This window comes from Propithecus coquereli, unplaced genomic scaffold, assembly GCF_000956105.1.
Source record: "Propithecus coquereli isolate 6110/MARCELLA unplaced genomic scaffold, Pcoq_1.0 Scaffold196, whole genome shotgun sequence".
NCBI classification, from domain to species: domain Eukaryota; kingdom Metazoa; phylum Chordata; class Mammalia; order Primates; family Indriidae; genus Propithecus; species Propithecus coquereli.
Window position 1 is genome coordinate 2,763,434 of NW_012144522.1, and position 22,159 is coordinate 2,785,592.

Here is a 22,159-nt window from a genome sequence, read left to right on the forward strand (position 1 = left end):
TGTCAGCACTCTGGGGGGCGTCAGCGACCCTGAATGAGAGCTGTTTGCGTGACGCGGTGGGGACAGAGCTTGGCAGGACCAGGATGAAGAGGAAACGGAGGAGGACGGCTTCTCCAAGCACTGTTCCTGTGAAGAGAGGACAGGACCTCACGGTTGCGGGGGTTGGGCAGAAGGGGCTGACGGCCTCAGAACCCCCTCCAGGCCGGGCGCGGTGGCTCACGCCTGTCATCCTAGCACTCTGGGAGGCTGAGGCGGGAGGATCGCTTGAGCCCAGGAGTTTGTGGTTGCTGTGAGCTAGGCTGACGCCACGGCACTCACTCTAGCCCAAGTAACATAGTGAGACTCTGTCTCAAAAAAAAAATAAAAAAAGAACCCCCTCCAGGGCCCTCTTGGCAGCGGCCTCCAGGAGGGGGAAGGGTCGGTCCACAGCGGGGTCACTGAGGGTCCCTGGCCCGCTCTCACCCCTCGCCTTCCCGTCCAGCCCAGCTCTGGTCCACTCCGGCCGAGCACACAAACGCCGCCAGACCCGGCGCTGTCCTCGCCTGGAGCTGCTGTCCATGTGCGCTCACCGCACTCCTGGGATCGGCGCTGAAGTTCGGAGGGAGATCCAAGCCGAGCGCAGCCGCAGTCTCTGGGCGGTTTTGAGTCTCCAGGTCAGCCTGGGAGTCCCAGGTTGGCATCCGTCGGTCCCTCAGAGGCAAAGGGTCCTCCAGCTCTGGGCAGCGCGGACCAGTGCGGGGGAGACCCACAGAAGGACTCGGCTTAACCAAGCTCGGCTCCTGCCCAGCCAGTCTCAGGGTAGGAAAAGGCGCAAGGCAGAGGTGGGGCTGGGCTTGGGCTCGTGGGGGCCTCCGTGCTCCCCAAGCTCTCACCAGGACCCACACATCCGTCCTCCCCTCTCCTCCTGTGAGGCCCTTTTCCAGCGAGCTCTGTGGCGTGGAGGGTGTGACGTCCCTCAACACGAGGGCTGCTCTGAGGGGAGGGAACCTGGTTTTCCTCAGAGAAAGCCCAGGCTGGGCCATGGGGACGCAGGGACCAGAGCAGAGGGCAAGGTGGTATCATGGCCTGAAATGCGCCCCCACCACCAAATCCAAGTGTTGAAGACCCAGCTCCAGGACCTAAGAGTGGGACTGTACTTGCAGACGGTGTCTTTAGAGAGATGCTGTCCTCCCTGGGTGTTAGTGGGGGATCGGTTCCAAGCCCCCCCTTGGAACCCAAGTTCACGATGCTCAGGTCTCTGATGTAAAATGGCGTCGCATCTGCGTAGACCTACACACATCCTCCTCTGTGAGTCCCGGATTCCCCGCAACGCCTAACACAACGTAAATACCATGCGGCGAGTTGTTATCCTGTATTTCTTAAATTTGTATCACTTTTTGTTGTTATGCTGTTGTTCATTGGTTTTTGCTTTTAAATATTTTGGATCCCCAAATGGTGGAATCCAAAGACATGGACCCTGGGACATGGAGAGCAGACTTCAGTTAACAGGAGGTCATTAGGGTGAGCCCTAATCCGACGTGACCGGTATTCTTACAAGACGTCAGGACACAGCTGCGCGCGGACGAAGACCACATGAAGACACGAGGAGGAGACGCCATCTGCAAGCCGAGGACAGGGGCCTCAGAAGGAACCAGCCCTGCCAACACCTTGCTATTGAACTTCCAGCCCCGGAACTGAGAGGACACCAGTTTTGTTGTTTCAGCCACTCAATGTCTGGCACGTTGTAGTGGCAGCTCGAGCAATTAGTACAGTGGATGAGAGAAAAAGGACTGGGTGGGGGCTGGGAGACCTAAAGGTCACCTCCTCCAGGAAGACTCTTCTGACTCCCTCCACCAGGAGGAACGGACCACTCCCTCCGCAGGGTCCTGTCATGAATGTCTGTCCAGTATCCAGGGCACTTATGAGCCACTCAGTGCTTTTCTGTCTAAGAATCTTCACTGGCCAACCTGGTGCCCTGTTGGGTCCACCTCTGTGTCCTCCGCCAGCAGCTCAGCGCCTGGTACCTGAGTGCATGGACGCTGAGTGATGAGCACCCTGTCTCTGCGCGACCAAAGCAGAGAGTCATTGCAGTAAGGGCTGGGAGAGGGTACGACGATTTGGAGAGTTTATTCCACTCACCCCCATCCCCTGGCCTTTTACGTTGCCTAAAACTCCAGCCATCAGCGTCACCTTTGGGCACAGCCATTCGAATCACACCAGGTGTTACAGGTAAGTGTTGCCCAATTGTGTGACAGGGAGGAAGAGAGACTGAGGCCTGGCGGGGTGGGAGGTGGTTCTGGGGGGCCGCGAGGCAGTGTGCTCACCAGGGAGTGTGAAGGGGCCGGGCTGGCACCAGCCTAGGCTTGCCAGACCTGCCAAAAAGCAAAATGCAAGACACATGGCTAAATTTGATTTTCAGAGGAACAAGAAAACTTTTTCTTTTTTTGAGACCTGGTCTCGCTCCATTGCCCAGGCTGGAGGGCAGCGGTCCAGTCACAGCTCACAGCAACCTCAAACTCCTGGGTTCAAGCTATCCTCGTGCCTCGGCCTCCCGAGTAGCTGGGACCACAGATGTGTGCCACCACACCTGGCTAGGTATTTTATTTTTTGTGGAGGCAGGATCTTGCTATATTGCCCAGGCTGGAAAAAAAAAACTTTTTTAGTATAAGTATGTCCCATGCAACATTTGGGACATACTTATACAAAGAAAAAAAAAGATTATTCATTGTTTATCTGAAAGTCAGCTTTAACCAGGTGTCCTGCATTTCATCTGGCAAGACTAGCCAGCCCCCTCCAGAAATCCTCCCTCCCCGGCACCCACCTCCACCACCGATGGTGCCCCCCTAAGAAGAGCTAACTGGGGACTTTCACTTCTGCTTCCTCAGCGACCCAGGGCCCAGAGGGAGAGCCCCCACCTCCCCTCGCCCTTCCACAGCCGGCCATGGCCAAACACAGGCCTCCCTCCCCTCCCCCGCAGGGGCTGGGGAAAGGGAAGGACCCCCTCAGCAAGAGCAAGGCCAGGCAGCCCCTCCCCCAGGAGAGCAGAGAGGACGGGCTCAGGTGGGCTGGGGAGTGGGGAGGGGGAGGGGGAGAGGGGGGGTCCCGTGGCCTCTGAACCAAAAGCTCATTTCACGCCTCAGTCCCCAGGTCTCAGCTTCCGCCCTCCGCTTCCCCTTCTGCCCGGAGCCCATGGCGACAGGACTGGGGAGCCAGCCTGTCTCAGGGCAGGCCCATGTGCCTCCTGATGCCAAGATGCCGCTGCTGCTGCTGTCCTTGCTGCTGGCCGGTGAGTGGGCCGGGGCCAGAGGGACCAGGTCAGAGCTAGGGCCGGGCTTACAGGTTGAGCCTCTGTCTCCCCACAGGGTCCCAGGCTCAGGATCTGGGATTCGAGCTGCACGTGCAGGACTCGGTGACGGTGCAGGAGGGCCTGTGTGTCTACGTGCCCTGCTCCTTCTCCTACCCTCCCATTGGCTGGACAGAGTCTACCCCAGCTTATGGCTACTGGTTCGAAGAAGGGGCTGACTCAAAGACTGATGCTCCAGTGGCCACAAACAAGGCAAATCAAGAGGTGCAAACAAGGACACGAGGACGCTTCCAGCTCCTCGGGAACCCGCAGAGCCAGAGCTGCTCCCTGGTGATCAGAGACGCCCGGAGGGAGGACAGGGGAGAATACTACTTTCGGGTGGAGAGAGGAGGCTACGTAAAGTATAATTTCAGGAACGCGTTCTCTCTGGAAGTGACAGGTATGCAAAGGGACCCCCCAGGGGACGGTGAGGGGCTGAGCAGGGAGGGCTCTCAGGGCACTAGGAGCCCCTCTCTGCCCCAGCCCTGACTCAGGAGCCGGATGTCTACGTCCCGGAGACCCTGGAGCCCGGGCGGCCGGCGACAGTCATCTGTGTGTTTGACGGGAACTTCGAGGAATGTCCGGCCCCCTCTTTCTCCTGGGCGGGGGCCGCCCTCTCCTCCCGAGGAACCGGGCCCACCACCTCCCACTTCTCCGTGCTGAGCCTCACGCCGAGACCTCAGGACCACGACACCAACCTCACCTGCCGAGTGACCTTCCCCGGAAGCGGCGTGAGCACACGGAGGACCGTCCGGCTCGGCGTGGCCCGTGAGTGCGGCGCAGACCGTGCGGCGCGTGAACAGGCCGGGTGTGGGGGGCGGAGGAGCCCCGCGGGGCTGCGAGCGGCTCCGAGCTCAGGAGGGTCCAGGGAGAGGAGGCCGCGGGGTCCAGGATGCGGCCTCAGCCCTGGGAGGGGGACGGGAATGGCGTCTGGCCCCTGTCCGCACGCGTGTGCTCTGGCGCTGGCCTGTCACTTCTCTTCCCCGGGATAGTCACAGTTTCTTGGCCCCGAGGGAGTTATTAGCACTTTGGGGGAATAAAACGTCCCTCCCTGAAGCCCCCTCAACCTTGTTGCAGACGCCCCCAGAGACCTGGCTGTCAGCATTTCCTGGGACAACGGGCCAGGTACTGAGGTCCCTCTGGGCTGGGGCTGGGCCTGTCCTCTTTGGGGTGAAAAGGCTTGGGGGTGAGGGTGAGGGGGCGTGCTGCTCCCTGCATGCCTCTCTCTCTATGTCTCTCTGTCTCTCTCTCTCTGTGTCTCTCTTTCTCTGTCTCTGTCTCTCTCTCTGGCTCTGTCTCCAGCCCTGCAGCCCCAGGACACCGTCCCACGTGTGCAAGCCCAGAAAGGCCAGTCCCTGCGGCTCCTCTGTGCTGCTGACAGCCAGCCCCCTGCCACGCTGAGCTGGGTCCTGGGGCACAGAGTCCTGTCTTGGTCCCACCCCTGGGGCCCCAGAACCCTGGCGCTGGAGCTGCCCAGGGTGAGGGCTGGGGACTCAGGGAACTACACCTGCCGAGCGGAGAACAGGCTTGGCTCCCAGCACCGCAGCCTGGAGCTCTCTGTGCAGTGTGAGTGTGACCAGCAGGGGCCTGGAGTCCTGGAGGGAGAGGGGGCGGGGGCAGGGTCGGCTCAGGGCCCAGAACTCTGAGGGGGTCCCCAGGCCTAGGGGACCAGGCCTTCTTACCCTTGGGCAGTTGGTGTGTGAGACTCAGTGGGTGACTCAGCCCCCCCATCCCACCCCAGCCCCCACCTCGGTCTCCAGGGACCTTCCCTTTGCCCAGAGGGAAGCCCTGGCCCATCTAGAGCGGTGCCCTGTGTCCATGCAGATCCTCCAGAGAACCTGACAGTGCTGGTTTCCCAAGCAAACAAGACAGGTAGGAAAGGGGGACAGAGGGACTGGGGCCTCTCAGAGCCAAATGCAGGGCCGGTGTCTGGAGGTCCCCATGCAGGAGGGTCCCTGTGCCCTCAGGAGGGCATCGGTTCTGCCTCTTCCCTTCCCTAGTCCTGGAAACCCTCGGGAATGACACGTCCCTCCTGGTCCTGGAGGGCCAAAGCCTGCGCCTGGTCTGCGTCACCCTCAGCAACCCCCCAGCCACGCTGAGCTGGGCCCGGGGGAGCCGGACCCTGAGCCCGTCCCAGCCCTCAGACCCTGGGGTCCTGGAGCTGCCTCGGGTCCAAATGGAGCACGAAGGGGAATTCACCTGCCGCGCCCAGCACGCCCTGGGCTCCCTGCACGTCTCTCTGAGCCTCTCTGTGCACTGTGAGTGGGGGAGGGGGCGCCTGGGTCCCAGAAAGGGGGCCCCTGCTGAGTGCTGTCCTCTGTCCCCACAGACCCCCCGCAGCTGCTGGGCCCCTCCTGCTCCTGGGAGGCCGAGGGGCTGCGCTGCAGCTGCTGCTCCCGAGCCCAGCCGGCCGCCTCCCTGCGCTGGCGGCTCGGGGAGGGGCTGTGGGAGGGGAACGGCAGCCACGGCCCCTTCACGGCCACCCCCAGCTCAGCCGGGCCCTGGGCCAACAGCTCCCTGAGCCTCCGAGGTGGATTCAGATCGGGCCTCAGGCTCAGCTGCGAGGCCCGGAATGTCCACGGCGCCTGGAGCGGCACCGTCCTGCTGCTGCCAGGTCAGGGGCCACCTGGCTGCTGAGGCTCTATTGTGGGGCAGGGCCTGGGGTCCTGCGGCTTCTGCAGGTAGTGACAACGGCAGTCCTGACCTGGGCCCGGCTGCGGCAGGGTGTCCTGGAAGCAGGGGAGGGGGTGCAGGCACAGTGTCTGCAGCGGGATCGGGGATCGGGAAGCCTGGATGCCCAGGGGGGATGGGCCCTGTGAGGCCCCCACGGAGGGCAATGCTCGCCCGAGCCTCCCTCTTGCAGACAGGAAGCGAGCCCGCTCGACAGCGCTCTTTACTGGAGTGTTTCTGGGAATCGGCATCACGGCCGTCCTGTTCCTCTGCCTCACTCTGATCACGTAAGTTAGGAGGGGCGGTGGGGTCTGGGGTCTGGGCCTGGGGAAAGGGAAGGGGCAATGTGCCGCCAACGTGGGGTCCATTTCCTCAGCGTGAAGATTCTATGGAAGAAACAGACTGAGGCAGAGACTCCGAGGCCCGCGCTCTCACGGGGCAGCACGATCCGGGATTACATCAACGTGGTCCCCAGGGCCGGTCCCCTGGTGAGTGGCCAGGCCACGCTGCCTCTCTCTTCTCTGCAGCCGACGTCCCCTCTTCTGACTTCCGCACACACCTCCTCCCGGTCCTGCCCCCACCCTTGGCCTCGGGAACATCAAGGCAGAACAAGCTCCAAGTACAGTACTGGGTTCAAACCAGGCTGCCACTTACTAGCTATGAGAGATCAGCCAAGTCACTCACCCCTCGGAAGCCTGATTTCTTCCCGTTTCCTTTGAGAGTTGGTTTGAGGGTTAGAACACGTGCATTTTCTCAATACGTAGCCGCTGTTCCACTATTATCGTCACCATTGACAATACTAATTATAATTAACTGTTTAATAATTATTAGTATCACTGAGAGGCAGTATTCCCTAGCAGTTGAGTGCAGAGGGTCTGAAGTCAGCCTGCCTGGGTTCGAATCCTGCTTTCATCACTGTGTGTTCTTGAACAAGTCATTTAACTTCTCTGTGCCTCAATTTCCTTAACTGTAACATGAGGACCATAGTAGCACTCACCTCCTAGGATTCTTCCAGGCATTCAATATATGGTACCTGCAAAACATTCAGAATAGTGCCTGCCCCCTAGTAAGTGTTCAGTAAATGCTAGATATTAGGAAGTAACCTCTTATGCCGATAACTCCAGAATTTATGTCTCCTGGCTTCTTCCCTGAACTTCATACTCATATCCCAATGCGATCTCCCTTTGGGAGTCTAATAAGCACTTCAAACTTATCCAAAACCAGCTCGAGACTAACCCCACCACCTATGCTTCCCGTCATCCACATGCTAGAAGTAACACGTTTGCCTGGCCAAGGCTACGGCCCTAGAACCTTCTTTCCCTCTCCTCTTCTCTGTCACCCCATGACCAATCTATCCGCAGATGCCCTTCAGAATACACCCACACCACCTCCCCCCACTCCCCCCTCACCGCTGCAGTCCTCACACCAATGTCCTGCAGTCCTCACACCAATGTCCTGCAGTCCTCACACCAATGTCCGGCCCCGGGCACCCCATCCCCCTCCGCACGCTCTCCCCGTTTCCATTCTCGCTCCCTCCAGTCTACTCGGGCGCGCTCTCCTTTTAAAAACCCATGGATCACTGCTCAGCAACCAAGAGGGACAAACAACTGATATGTGCAACATAGTTGGATGGATCTTAGGGACAAAAAAAGAAAAAGTGAAGAAATCCATCTTGAAAGGTCACCTACTGCATGGTTCCATTTATACTACGCTCTCCAAATGACAAAACGAGAGATGGGAACAGACGAGTGACCACCAGGGATTAGGGACTGGAGAGCGATGGGTGGGACCCCAGCAGGACGACACGAGGGAGATCTCTGTAGCGACGAGCAGTCCTCTATCTCGACTGGGGTAGAGGGTAGGAGCCTCTGCCTGGATTCGTGTCCTAGGGCCGCCACCACAAAGTGCCACCGCCTGGCGGACTTACACAACAGGCATTTACGTCTCACGTTTCCGGAGGCTAGAAGGCCCAGATCAAGGCGTTGGCCGGGCTGGTTCCTTCTGAGGCCTCTTTCCTTGGCTTGTAGACGCCGCCTTCTCCTCCTCGGAGCTCCGCGTGGTTGTCGCTCTGTGTGTGCCCATCGCCAGTCACGCGGGACCGGGGCCCACCCGCAGAACCTCCTTTTACTCTAATGACCTCTTTAAAGACGCCATCTCCAAACACAGTCACATTCTTCGGTACTAGGGATTAGGACTTCAACATAGGAATTTTGCGGGACCCAATTCAGCTCCTAACACCATTCATGTGATAAAACTCTACACACACACCCCAACGTTGACTTCCTGGTTTGGCTATTGTCCTATAGTTATACAAGAGGTGGCCACTGAGGAAAACTGGGGGAAGGGTACGTAGGACCTCTCTGTACTATTTTTGCAACTTCCCGTGAATCTATAGTCATTCCAAAATATAAAGCTGAAAAAAGAAAAACATAAATCAAAGCATCTCACTTTCCTGCTAAACTCTCGAATGACTTCCAGCACGCTTAGAATAAACCCAAAGCCCTCGCCAGGGTCTGCAGTGCTGGGCTCCCTCCCCAGTCGCATCTCCTACCTCTCTCCCCAGACTTGCCCTTCCTCGAACACACAATCCCCATCTCAGCTCGGGGCACTGGAATTTGCTGCTTCCTCCCCCAGATACTGCCTGACTCCTGGCCTCATTTAACTCATTCTCTCTGCTTCAGTATCAGCCCCTCGGAGAGCGTCCCTGGATGCTCTATTAACACGGACATCCACCCTCCCTTCCGCTGACTTCTGACCCTGCTTAATTTCCTCGACGGCGTCTATCACCTACTAGTTATTACACTCTTTCTTGTTTGTTGTCTGCTCCTGCTTCCAGGATGGAGTGCAAGCTCAGCAAGGGCAGGGACTTTGTGTTACTCCATGCCGTAGCCCCGGTTCCTAAATCAGTGCCTGGCACATGGTAGGTTCGCAAATACTTGTGGAATGAATGAGTGAAAGGTGGTGGTTATTCCCGCAGGCTCGGAACCGGAAGGCCACACCGACCACCCCTTCCCGGACCCCTCCTCCAGGCACTCCCTCCCCGGAACCAAAGAACCAGAAGGAGCTACAGCTTGTTTCCCTCGGTGGCCCAGGACCCAAATTGTCCACTCAAGACCCAGAATACGAGAACAACCAAGAGGAGCTCCACTATGCTGGGCTCAACTTCCCGGGCATCCGACCCAGGCCTGAGGCCCAGAGGCCCAAAGATACCCAGGAGGATTACGCAGAAATCAAGTTCCACTGAGGGTCTCTTGAGCTTTAGGACCGGACCTCGGCTAGGGAGAAAAGTAGAGCAATAAAGCGGTTGAGGAGAACAGAGTACAAAGTCTCTCTTTCTCTCTCTCTTTTTTTAAATCCTCCAAGGATGGGTCACACCACCTCAGACCCGGGCATTCCGAACAGCTTGACAAACCTGTCCCAAGCGGCCTGTCTGCACACAGTGTTCTGAGAGGCCAGGCAAAGATTCGCTCTAACACACCACGGCACCAGCCCAGGGATTACTCGGTCTCAGAGTCTCAAAGGAGGGAGGGCTTTTAAAGGTGACTGGACAGGTGCAGGCCGGGCGCGGTGGCTCACGCCTGTAATCCTAGCTCTCTGGGAGGCCGAGGCTGGAGGATCGTTTGAGCTCAGGAGTTCGAGACCAGCCTAAGCAAGAGCAAGACCCCGTCTCTACTAAATATAGAAAGAAATTAGCTGGACAACTAAAAATATATACAGAAAAAATTAGCCGGGCATGGTGGCACATGCCTATAGTCCCAGCTACTCGGGAGGCTGAGGCAGGAGGATCGCTTGAGCCCAGGAGTCTGAGGTTGCTATGAGCAAGGATGACACCACAGCACTCTAGCCCAGGCAACACAGCGAGACTCTGTCTCAAAAAAAAAAAAAAGATGACTAGACAGGAGTCACCTGGGAGGCTCCCCCATCACGTCCAGCCCACTGCCTATTTCCACATCACCTGCGAGCTAAGAGCGTTTTATACATTTTAAATGGTTGGGGGGGAAAAGTCAAAGGAAGACTGTTTCATGAAATGTGGGAATGAGATAAAATTCGAACTTTAGCGTCCATGAAGTCTGGCGCCCAGCCAAGCCCCTTTGACAGTTCGTCTGCGGCTTCTCAGACAAGGTCGAGCCGTGCGTAGGCCTGCGAAGCCTGAAGTATTTACTACCTCATCCTTTACAGGAAAAGTCTGCTGGATCTTAATCTACACCAACTCACTTGTTTTCGCAGAAGCAGCAGCAGACGCGGAAGTCCAGAGAGAGTTCACGAGTAGCCACGGCCAAAATGACTAGGTCTGTGACCGCACGGAGGGTCCCCCGGGAAAGAAGGAAAAGGCAAGAAGCCAACGGGGGGGCGGGTGCTGATCCACTCTCAGACCCCCAGTCTCAGGAACAGCAAAGGCATGAGGGGACGGAGGTGACAGCAAACCTACAGCGTGCTGCGAACCACACGTGTTCACCAGCTGGCGAGAGGCAGGGAAGAGGAACCTGCTCCTCAGGGCGCGGCATGTCCTTCCACGCCCCTGACCTCCTCCCTCCCCAGAGCTCACAGCCCTAACCGGCTCCAAGAAGGCCCTCGTGGGGAATGGTCACCACTCGTGGAATCGTGGACAGCACAGAAATGGAGCTGGCCTTCGTATTCTTTTTGAAAGTAATAAATTACACAATTGGAAGACTGGAAAACCCGAAAGAAAACGGGTAGAGCAGAAGAGGCACCTATGGTATTCTCAGGTCGCAGCGGGTACAGAAGTGGGCAGTGTAACAATGCGAACGGAAGCGGAAGGAAGGGAATTACTATTTTTGGTCGCCTAGTATGTATTTATAGTTATCTCCTTCGAGAAAAGCTGTGTAAGACAGGATCTCCACCGTGAAGATGTCTGAGACTCAGAGAGGTGAATTATCTTGCCTAAAGCCACACAGGAGCGAAACCTGCAGAAGCAGGAGCCCCACCCGCGGCCGTCCCGCGCCAAAGCAGCTTTCCCTGCTGTTTCCCAGTGTCTCCTGCAGGGGCGCTCCTGAGACGGAAGCAGCTCCGAGGACCCCAGGCCAGACCCGGGGCACTCGCTTGGCGCTGCGGAGGGACTGAGGCACCAAAGGCACCGTCTCTGACCTGGGTTATAGTCGACAGGATCAAAGTGCCAAAGGGCAGGCAAAGGATTTAGAAAGAAAGGCATCATTTCAAAAAGTGATGACTTTCAGTGAGAGGGAAAGCTGGCAGTGGGCTTGTTAATGTTTTCCAAGCATATGCAGACAAGTTTGGCCGGACGTCTGTAAACAGCCTTTGTTGTGTCCTGAACAAGAGAGTAACAGTACGGTATGTTCACACGTAACACCCACTTAGCCAAACCCTCTCCACCCCCAGAGCTGTCGATCTGTGAAGGTTTTCGTAACAGTGGCTAACACAGATTGAGCACTTACTACATCCCAGGCACTGCTGCTGATTTTCATAGTGACCCATTCAATATCCGCAAAGTCTTAAGAGGATTTTTTTTTAAACCAAAGACTGGGGAAGTTCCCCTTCATCTTGCCGGCCCCCTAAATTAGCTAGTTCTTCTCATAAGGCAGCAAGAAAAGGTTTACAACTCTAAGAGACAGACATTAGTCCAGAGGAGTTCAACAAAGCCCCTTAATTTGTCTACCTAACATAGTATTAGATAATAACCGTCTATATGTTGCACTGGTTTCTAAGCCATCACTGACAAGAGTCCTTTATCTAACTGTGTTTATCCTTCCAAAGAGTAAAGACTGCACCCCCCACCCCCAACCCATGGTCTTAGACAGGGAGAAGAAAAAGAGATTAAGGCCGGCCAGGTCCTTGGACACAGCCGGCCACTGCTTCCTCCCTGTGCGGTGACCTGCCAGCCTGTCTTAGATGCCAAATGACTCTCAGTCCTGTGTCCAGTCACAGCTTTCCTTCTCACTGGAGGCACCAAGAGGCAGGTTCTGACTTTTCTCTAACATGAATATTACAAAGAAGGTAACGTGTAAAAATTCTTATGACACAGCCAGATGTGAAAACCGAAGAACTCATAATTTTATTCCTTTCGTTAGCCACAACTCATTAAAAAATCCCCTCCCGTGAACGAAATGGCCCAAGCTTTGCGGTTCCAAGCTCTCCCAATGACAGCTTATGACAAACCAATCTGGTTCTCGGATGAAGATCACCGCACAGCAACTCACGACAACCACAACAACAACAAAAGCTTTGAGATGGAATTTTCCAAAAGTTCCTTTATACATATATTATCTCTATGTTACAGGTGAGCAAACTGAGGCACAAAAGTTTACAAGCATGCTCAAAGCCAAGTTATTAGTAAGACTCAATCCCAAACGATCTAACTCCAAGCACAAGCTCTTAATCATGACACAGTATTGGCCTTCTGGTGGACAGAGGGTGCCTAATAAAGAAGTGTGGCGGGCACATACACAGAAATGGAAAAGGATTTGCACTGTGTCCAGATTCTGCCACTTACTACCAGAATGACTGCAGACAACTCACTTTCCCCCTCTGAGCCTCGGCTGGCCCGCGTATTAAAACGAGGGTAATACCCCTATCACAAGGGACATGGTAATGACTGAATAAGAGAGCACAGACGAAGACATTTCACTGAACCAAACAAAAAGCTGAATTAGCTGCAAGGACTGAAGTTGGCCCCCAGAAGCCAGCGCCATACACAGAGAGAATTACAGACTCATGGTGCCGGCTCACCCAATGCAGCCACCTCATGTTATAGATGGGGCTTAGAGAGGGACACGGTGTTGCCTAAGGTCACACAGCTAAACAGCAGAGCTGGGATTCAAACTCGGACAGACCCTACCACGGATGAGCACTGCAGATTACGCAGCCCCCTTTCACTAAGCTCAGAGTGGGGCGGATGCTGCAGAGGCCTTGAGAAAAAGGGAAGTCTCTAGAAGCTACACAAAGGTTGGGGGATTCTGCTTTCCTTCTCCCCTGGCCAAATCCTGCCATGAGAGCAATCCCTCACCAGCTGTTTGACCAGGGAAACCACAAGACTGCATTGCTACCGCATCGGGCTTGACCGGGGACAGTAACTCCGAAATATCTGTGAAGGTCTTGACCTCTGCAATAATGACTCGGGACTTAGAGCGGGCAGAGAGGGTGTTGTTTTCCAGCACTCACAGGGGAAAGGCAATGTTGCAAGAGAAGAAAAAAATCCACCAGGCTTAGGGTCCGAAGACCCAGCTGGGACCTTCCGTATTGCCAGATACTCTCTTTAGCCAGTTAATCGAGGACTATTAACTCCAGCAAGTATGAATACAGTTCTGTTTTTCTGATCACTGATTCGGTTGGGCCCTGTTGAAACTTTTTCTCATTCCCTAACGATGTCCCAGACATTATGTAACTCTCCAGTCAGTTCTGGTTATTAAAACTCAGCCTGGTCTTAAACCTTAACCTCAAACTCAGTTTGGATGCCATAGCCTCTCCTGCCCACGCAGCACAGGTTTAAGCTGGGACCTGACTGCTAGGAGGAGAGGTAGACCAGTCGGCTCTGAAACTCCTCCATTTCTACTTTAAGGCCAAGTTTCCCAAAGTACTGGGGCCTAATGAAGGAACCGCTCGCTAATGGGACAAGTGACTCTCGACCTAACTGGCCACAGCTGTGGCCTCTGTTGGCTGAAGTTGCTTCTCTGGCTAACACTGGCTGGTTCTGTGAGTTGGGGGCTGTCCACATTCTGGCTCTTTCAGGGAACAAAATGATGTGGACTCAGAGGGGAACCCAATGAGATTGTCTCAACTTCTCTGTTTCTTGACATGAGAAGGTGTCCGCCCACACCTCCAATTCCACCACTGGCAGATACCACACAGCCTCTTGCTGCCTTCTTGGGTAAGACAGCCCTGGGTAACTGAGGCCTACCTGCCGTCCATGGCACCCACTCAACCCCCTGCTATAGACTCAATGTTTGTGTCGCCCTAAAATTCTGTGTTGAAATTCTAATCCTCAACATAACGATATCGAAACAAGGCCTTTGAGAGATGATTAGGTCACGAGGGTGGGGCCCTCATGAATGGGATTAGTGCCCTTATAAAAGAGACCCCAGAGAGCTTGCCCTGTCCACCATGTGAGGACACAGATAGAAGGTGCCATCTGTAAACCAGGAAGTGAGTCCTTACTTCCCTGAATCTGCCAACAACTTGATTTTGGACTTCCCAGCCTCAGAACTGTGAGAACTAAGTTTCCCATGTATGTAAGGCATACGACCTACGGTATTTGTGTTATAGCAGCCCAAAGGGACTCAGACACTCACACGTCCTAAACATGCCAGACCCTGGGTGCAAGGGGCACTGCCCCGAGTCCCTCAACGCCCCAGCTTTTCCTCTCTAAGGCTCCTCTGCCCTGCACAGGGAGACGCAGGGCACAGCAACAGCCGACTGCCCAAAGCAGACACCAACGGGGAGATAAGATATCGGTTTCTCCCATTCTTTCAGAAAGCCCTGGTCTTCCGTAGATATTTTCGGAGCACCCCCTCCTACACAGAGCCCTGAGAGGAGTGAATAGTGCAGGGAAGGTGAGGATGATAAAGCATCTCACCAAAGACCCCACACCTCCCACAAATCCTACAGCCAGTGGCAACTCTCTCGTTTTATGGGAAGACAGGTGGAGGGAAGCTTTCTGACCCCATTATTGGCTGTTCTCTTCAGACCATTTAAGAGACAACAGGAAAAGTCCCGTTCGACATCTGCTAATGAGGAGGAAGACTTGTCATCGACATAGAAAAGGCCATCCTTATTAAACAGTAGTCACACCCCCACCCCTAAGTTTTCGCAGCAAATCGGCTCTGCAAAGAGTCTCTGCTACGGTTCGAATGTTTGTGTCGCTCCAAAATTCATGTTGAAACTTAATCTCCAATTCCATCATATTAAGAGGTGGGAACTTCAGGAGGTAATTAGGTCATGAGGGCTCCTCCTTCATGAATGGAATTAAGGCATTTAGGAAAGAGGCTTCACACAGGATTTGTTCCTTTTTGCCTTTCCACCTTCCACCAGAGGACACAGTTCCCAAGGCAGCATCTTAGAAGCAGAGACCAGGCCCTCACCAGATAGTGAACCTCCAGGGCCCTGATCTTGGACTTCCCAGCCTCCAGAACTGCGGGAGATAAATTTCCATTATTTAAAAATTACTCAGTTAGTTGGTGGTATTCTGTTATAGCAACACAAATGGACTAAGACAGCCTCTAAAGCAGGAACACATGAAGATGGCACCGCTCTTGCCCCACTCTCATGAGAGCTGAAGAGAGCACGGGCAACCCTCACGATGGACTGTGGGGCAGGCAGAGACGAACTCCCCCAAGCGGTGGTTCCCACACCTACATCAATGGCTTCCACCTCTAGAGAGGGCCACATCTATTTCTTGTCTCTGAAACATGTCTGTCTGGATACCCCAAAGCACCTCAACATGTTCAAAACCATATGCATTATCCTCCCGTGCTCTCTTAAACGCCCCAGGCCTGAAAGCACTTCTTCCCCTTATGTACTCGATCTTGGCTTACCAAGCCATTCTCCCCGCTAAACATCAGGTGGTGCTGCACCCTCCATCCTCCCGGCTACTGCTAATCCTGATGTTCTGTCACTTGGACTGTGTGTGTGTGTATAAATGCACGTTAAAAACATAGATGCCCACGTGCCATTTATGGATTGCTTAATGAGAGCAAGCTCCGTTACTGACCCTTTACATACACTACCGTGTTCAAACGTCGTAACAACTCAGAGACAAGGGCTATTAGCCAGCCCCAGGTGAAGCTCGGAGGAGAGGCTAAGTAATGTGCCCAAGGTGAAAGCTTTTCAGGAACAGAGGCAGGGTGTGACGTCACTCGATGTGCCAGTTGGACTCAATGTCCATGATCTTAGCCCTGTCCTCATTTCCTTAACCCTTCCTCTCATTATTGTAATAGATTCCTAAGTTTTCTTGCCCCTCCACATTGACTTCAGAATGACTTTTCTAAAACACTTATCTAACCAACTGTGCCATTCCCTCTGCTTAAAAACTTCTACAGGCTCTCCCCTGCCTATTATGGCACAAGTTGAAACTTCTCTTCCTGATAATCAAGGCCGCTTATCAGCTAGTCCTATCTACCTTTTTGGCCTTGTTTCCATCACTTCTGACAAATCTTCAAACATACTGTTTATTAATATTTCCCTGATTTTTGCACATAATTTTCTTTTGTGCCTGAAATGGTCTTTGTCTAGCAAATTCCTACATCCTACAAGATCTAGCTCACATAGGCCTAGTCAAAATGAATTTATGGTGAAAAATAAGCAGAACACTGGTTGCCTGTGGAGAGGGGTGTCAGGGACTGACTAGGAAGGAGCAAGAGGGAACTTCCTGGGGTGACAGTAACGTTCTGTATCTTGGCAGGAAGGTATATATTGGGGGCTGGGGGTAGTATTCAAATGATACACGTAAGATTCGTGCACTTCATTGTGAACTTTCCTTCGAATGGAACAAGTACCAAACTCTAGTTAATGACACCTGTGCTGCAGTGCTTAGGGGTGAAGGGTACTAATGACAGCAACTTACTGTGAAATGCATTAAAAAAGACAGATTAGCAGAAGGATGAAGGAATAGATAGACATGTAATAAACATGAATCTAGGTGGTGAGTGTATGGTTGTTGACTATAAAACTTCTTCAGGCCTCTTAAGTGTCTGGGAAGTGATTAGGTCACTCAGCCTCCCCTCGTGAACGGAATTGGTGACCTTACAAAAGAGGCTCCAGCAAGCTGCCTTGTCCTTCCACCACGAGAGGACACAGAGAGAAGGCACCACCTACCAGACAGGAGGAGGGCACTCGCCAGACACCGAATCTACCACCGCCTGCATCTTGCCCTTCCCAGCCTCCAGATTGCTGCTGTTTATAAACTGCCCCGTTTATAGTATCTTGTTAGAGCAGCGAGAAGAATGGGCTAAGTCATTGACCAAGACACGGACCATGTGGGCTAGAGACCACTCCTTGTATTCCACACGATTTCCCGGGTCCTCTGAGGGGCCTAAGGCCTAGAAAGAAGGGGAAGAGGGGACGAAGAAGTAGAACTCCCAGGGCAAAGCCTAAAGGTGACGTGACCCCTGAACTTGAAGGGACCGAGAGGGGAGCAGTGAGGTGAGCACCTCTGGGCGTGGGGAAATTCCAGGGAAGGGAGGCAAGGATGGTCACCAGGACCTAGAAAGAAGAGGGAGGAGAGAGGATGTAAGGATAGGAGCGGCAAGATCGGGAGGCCCTGGCGCCCACCCTGCCCTCGGAAGGGTCCCAAGCTGCAGGGGGTGAACGACTGGGAAGCCTCAAGGCAAAGGGCGGGGACCCGGGGATCTGGGGGTGGTGGGGGGAGTAAGGGTCGGGTGGAAAGAGGGGCAATTTCGGGGACTCCGTGAGCCCCTGTGGGATGGGGAGGCCCCGAAGATCGAATCTTTGAACTGCTGGCCCAAGGCCGGAGGGGGGCAAATATAAGGAAAGGGTTGGTCCCAAGCGGTGGATGGGGCAATGTGCTCCCCGCTGGGCCAAGGAGATGCCTGAGCAGGATTCTCCCCTCAACCCAGTGCCCACTCTCCCTCCCAGGTTCCGTTCTGCTTCTCCAGACCTGGGCTGGATCGTCCAGACGCCGCCGCGGCCACCCAGACCCAGTGCAGACAAAGGCCAAAGCAACAACGCCTCAAGAAGACACGGAAAGGTGGTAGCCAATCAGAGGGTGAGGGCGAGTCTGGGGTTTAGAAACGCAGCCAATCAATGAGAGAGGAACGGGGCGGGAACTCAGGAGTGACACGAGCTCTCTGGCCAATCAGAGCTGAGAGCGATGGCATACGCTACGTTACGAGACAAGAACTCTAACCAATCGTCGCTGGAGTTTCCCAGCAAATCTGAAGCCTCGCTTCCCCCGACGCAGAAATTGATTGGTCCCTTTTCAGAACTTGCCTGCCAATTTTGGATGGTGAGTAAAAGACATTTCCTTAGCAACCTAGATCCCGCCCCCGCTCTCTCAGCCTGGCAGGACACAAGGCGGCGGGCGAGGGAGGGGCAAGCTTAAAGCGCCAGATACGTAATAAGCGAAGAGGTCGGACCGTTGGTTTCCAAGCGGAGTCGGACCCCGATCACAGTAGTAGGAGAAGCAATAAAACAAGCTAGAGGGATCCCGTCACGCGGGAATTGAGCACTGAGCGCCATCTCGCGAAGAAACGGAGACTCGGCAAGCTTAGGCAGCTTGGTCAAGGTCACGCGCCTGTAAGTACCGGAGCGGAGATTTGAACGCGGACTTCTGAGTTCTGTCTCGACTTTTTTGGGATATGAGGTAGCCAGAAAGATAAACCCAGACTTAAAGATCTGGGTTCTTCTCACAGTCACCAGGAAAGGAAAGAAAGCCAGCTCTCTTGATAAAAACCCTTCTACTCCGGCCACTCAGGGTCACCAGCATCATCCGGCACCGGGCGATCCTACTCCCCGGGATTTCTCATCCTTAAAATGCAATGTCGTGAACTTCTTGTAAGACAATGCATATTCAAAGGGGCTGCTCAGGCTAAAAACTTTGCACCATCCTGGGCTCCCCCTTACCCACTCTCAGCAGTCCAGCAGCAAGTCTTAACGGCCCTTCCGCCAAAATACTTCTCAAATCCACCCATATCTCCCCATCTCCACTACCCCTGCCCTCCCTGGAGCTGCCACCACTCCTCTGCTGGAAGACAGCAGCATCCTCCCTAGGCTTTCTGCTGCCACTCCTGCTTTCCATCACAATCCCTTCTCCAAACCGCTAAGTGCTCATCTTAAAACATAGGTCGAAGTATGTCACCCCTCTAATTACAAATGTTCAAAGTAATCTCAATACTCTTATAATTAAAAAATAGAAATAAAAAGTCAAAAATCTTTATTGCGCCTACAAGGCCCCATATATGTAGCTCCTACTTGTGTCTCTATTAAAAGCGCAGACTCGAGCCTGTAATTCCAGCACTTTGGGAGGCCAAAGCAGGAGGATTGCTCAAGGCCAGGAGTTTGAGACCAGCCTGGACAACAGAGCAAGACCCTGTCTACAAAAAATTCAAAAAATAGTAGGGTGTGGTGGTGGGTACATAGAGTTCCAGCTACTTAGGACTCAGGAGGTTGAGGCAGGAGGATCACCTGAGCCCAGGACTTCAAGGCTGCAGTGAGCTACAATCTTGCCACTGCACTCCAGTCTGGGCAACAAGCAAGACCCTGTGTCAAAAAAACAAACAACAATAACAAGAAAAAACTGCCAAGCACAGAATCTATAGCCAGGCTGCCTGGTTTCAAATTCCAGCTGTGCTACTGACTAGCTCTGCGGACGTTGGGCAAGTTAGTTTGGTCATCTGTGAAATAAGGATTAAAGGAGTTAGTATTATTCAATTAAAATAGACCTCCCTTTTATAAAATGTACTTGGTCCTTAGTACTCCCCAAAACTGTCAAGAGCATAAAAAACAAGGAAAGACCAAGAAACAGCCACAGATCAGAAGAAACCCAGGAGACAGGATAACTGAATACGGTGAGATATTCTGGATTGGATCCTGGAACAAGAAACAAAGGATATTAGTGTAAAAACCAGTGAAATCCTAATAAAGCATGGAATTTACTTCACAGTTCTGTTGGTTTCTTAGTTGCAACAAATGTACCATGACGGTGTAAGATGGTACCATTAGGGGAACTGAGTCATGAGTGTGCGGGAACTCTCTGTATTATCTTTGTAACGTCTGTAAATATGAAAGTACTCCAAAGTAAAACTTTTTTAAAAAAGAACTGTTTCTCTCTTCTTCGCTGATTCCTTTCCAGTCCCTCAAACACTATGCTTGTTCTACCCTCAGAGGCTGTTCCCTCCACCAGGAATATTCAACTTCTAGGTCTTCTGGCACCTTCCACAACAGCCTTTCCTAACCACCTTACTTAAGATATCCCCTCCCCCCAGTGCCTCTACATCCCCTGGCCCAGATTTCGCACCTTCAGGTACTTATTCTTATAGAAAATGTACTGTTTATGTTCTTTCTGTCTCCCTCACAAGTATGCAAGTTCCTGAGCAGAGGGGCTGCATTTATCTCGGCCCCGGTGCACAGCCTGGAGCCCAGCACGTAGCAGGCACTGAATAACTATTTCTGAAATGACTGGATGTAAGAACGACAATTGCTTCTCAATAAAATACTACCATGACTACCAACAATAAAAGTAAGTAAATCTCCCTTATTCAGCCTACCTGTAGTCCAGACTCTGTGTTTACCTTACACATGTGGCATCACAAGAACCTCACAAAAACCTGGATGGAAATATTAGCCCCATTTGTCAGATGGAGAAACTGAGGCATAGAGACTAGAAGGACCTAGGGTCGCAACGCCAGTCAGAGACAGAGCACAGAGTAGAATACAGCCCCTGGAATTGCTAAGACCCAGACCATCTACTATGCCCTCTGCCCTTGGGGGTGTCCAAATGTCCAGATTTCACTACCTAAAACGTCCTTGTAGTCCTAAAGTCCTGAGGGCACGGACAGGAAGAAAGAGAGAGAAAGAGAGAAAAAGGAAGAGGGAGGGCTGGGAGCCTGGTACTCCTGGATCCGAGAGATGAAGGGGGCCGGGGGCTGGGGCCCGGACCCCCGGGTCTGAGGGAGGAGGGGCTTGCAGTCCGGACCCCCGGGGTGTGACGGAGGAGGGCTGGGGCCGGAGTCCCGGGTCGGGGAGGCGAGGGCTGTGGGCCCAGAAACGCCGGCTTGAGCTCGGCCGCGGTGCTGCGACCAGGACCCGCACCCCGTCCGCCGCTCTGCGCGCCCGAGCCACGCCCGGTTTCCGAGTTGGCCAAAGCCCCGCCCTCTTTCTTCCTGGGCCCCGCCTCCACCTTCCAGGGCTCTGGAAGGATCTAGGGGAAGTTGCCAGAAGACGTCTCAGAGACCCCTCTAAAGATGGAACAGCTAAAGGACGGGGCTGAGCCCGAAGGGTGAGAGAAACAAAGACCCCCTCAGAGGGGGACAGAGACCCAGACAGACGAGGGGACACAGAATCTCGCAGAGAGTTGAACAGACCCAGAGAGAGTATCAAAAAATAAAAATAAAAATAAAAAATCGCTCAGGTATCATCACATAGAAACAGAATCTTAGAGAACCTTGGCGACAGAGTTGGGTGAGATATTTAGAAATAGGGAGAGAGCTAGAAACAGATATTCATTCATCAAACAGAGAAACTTCCAAAAATGAACCAGGAGACTTGAAGATGCCAGAGACAGCCGCAGGGCTAGAGGAATAATAACTGTCCGCAGTTTTTGAACATTTACCAGCCCTTCTACACGCACCGTTGGTACCACTGAAGGCCATCTTTGGGTACGAAAAATTAAGGTTCAGGATGGGAAAATGACTGCACCACAAGCAAGACAGCGGGAGTTGAAACTGAGTTCTGTCTGACCCTGAAGGGAACAGTTGTCTGTCTCTCTGGAAGGGGACACAGGTGGACACAAGTAGAGAAAGAAGGGAAGAGCGAGGAGGTCGGAGGGGGACAGACTGAGGATGGGGAGAGAGGACCGCCGCAGACCTGCAGGGCAGCCGGCAGCAGCAAGGGGAGAAATTCGGAGACGGTGAGACCCACTGACCTGTCTTGCTGTCATTCTAGGAACAACCTGTCCCTGCCGTCACCTGGAGCTGAGCCGTCGCCCCCCGCACCCATGCCAGCCCTGCCAGCCTCGCTGCTGAGTGCCCCAGACCCTGCCCACCTGGGGCTCCCCGAGAGCCTGGCCTCTGTTACTGTGCCCATCCGGCTGGACACCCTCTCCTGCCTCCTGCACAGCGCCCTGCTGGGGGCTCACACCCTCCAGCAGTCCTTGCCCTCCTGCCCCTGCTGCCCCCAGGCATGCCACACCCAGTGGGGCACAGCCAGGAGGCCTCCCAGGGGCTGTGGGGGGTGGGAAGGCCGACGTAGGCCAGGCTGGGGCCAGAGACAGCAGCGATGGGGGCGTGGGAGAGCGGAGCAGGCAGAGAGGGACTGGCAGGGGGTTCCTGGGGCTGGCCCCAAGACCCCACCCAGAATGCCACCAGCACCGCCGGCCGAGGACGGGAAGAAGGAGGCCCGAGGTGGGGAGTCCGCCCTGCAGACTCCACCTGCTGCCGAGGACTGGGAGACAGAGTACTAGGATGCTGGAGGGTCCAGCACCCGGGACTCAGGCCGCTCCGGGGGATTTTCCTGGAGCCC

At 54.2% G+C, this 22,159-nt stretch overlaps 2 protein-coding genes across 2 annotated transcripts; both read left to right on the plus strand.

The window, feature by feature from the left end:
* The first annotated feature begins 3,168 nt into the window (after window positions 1-3,168).
* Window positions 3,169-9,236, plus strand: SIGLEC10 (sialic acid binding Ig-like lectin 10). Its single transcript, XM_012643348.1, has 11 exons — window positions 3,169-3,265; window positions 3,342-3,722; window positions 3,806-4,090; window positions 4,400-4,447; window positions 4,625-4,888; window positions 5,147-5,194; window positions 5,323-5,580; window positions 5,652-5,936; window positions 6,186-6,279; window positions 6,369-6,480; window positions 8,970-9,236. The coding sequence occupies exons 1-11, from the start codon at window positions 3,169-3,171 to the stop codon at window positions 9,234-9,236; spliced, it is 2,139 nt and encodes a 712-aa protein (XP_012498802.1).
* Window positions 9,237-20,883: 11,647 nt separating this feature from the next.
* On the plus strand, window positions 20,884-22,100 carry LOC105809564 (chromosome unknown open reading frame, human C19orf84). Its single transcript, XM_012643401.1, has 2 exons — window positions 20,884-20,918; window positions 21,584-22,100. The coding sequence occupies exons 1-2, from the start codon at window positions 20,884-20,886 to the stop codon at window positions 22,098-22,100; spliced, it is 552 nt and encodes a 183-aa protein (XP_012498855.1).
* The last annotated feature ends 59 nt before the right edge of the window (window positions 22,101-22,159 follow it).

What these genes read in the sequence shown, in the direction of transcription:
- LOC105809564 (XM_012643401.1), top strand. Translation starts at nt 20,884, where the DNA reads ATGGAACAGCTAAAGGACGGGGCTGAGCCCGAAGG. An exon ending in GACGGGGCTGAGCCCGAAGG is followed by an intron (nt 20,919 to 21,583) that starts GTGAGAGAAACA and finishes CTGTCATTCTAG; the next exon opens with GAACAACCTGTCCCTGCCGT.
- SIGLEC10 (XM_012643348.1), top strand. Translation starts at nt 3,169, where the DNA reads ATGGCGACAGGACTGGGGAGCCAGCCTGTCTCAGGGCAGGCCCATGTG. An exon ending in TTCCTGGGACAACGGGCCAG is followed by an intron (nt 4,448 to 4,624) that starts GTACTGAGGTCC and finishes CTCTGTCTCCAG; the next exon opens with CCCTGCAGCCCCAGGACACC. An exon ending in CACCGTCCTGCTGCTGCCAG is followed by an intron (nt 5,937 to 6,185) that starts GTCAGGGGCCAC and finishes TCCCTCTTGCAG; the next exon opens with ACAGGAAGCGAGCCCGCTCG.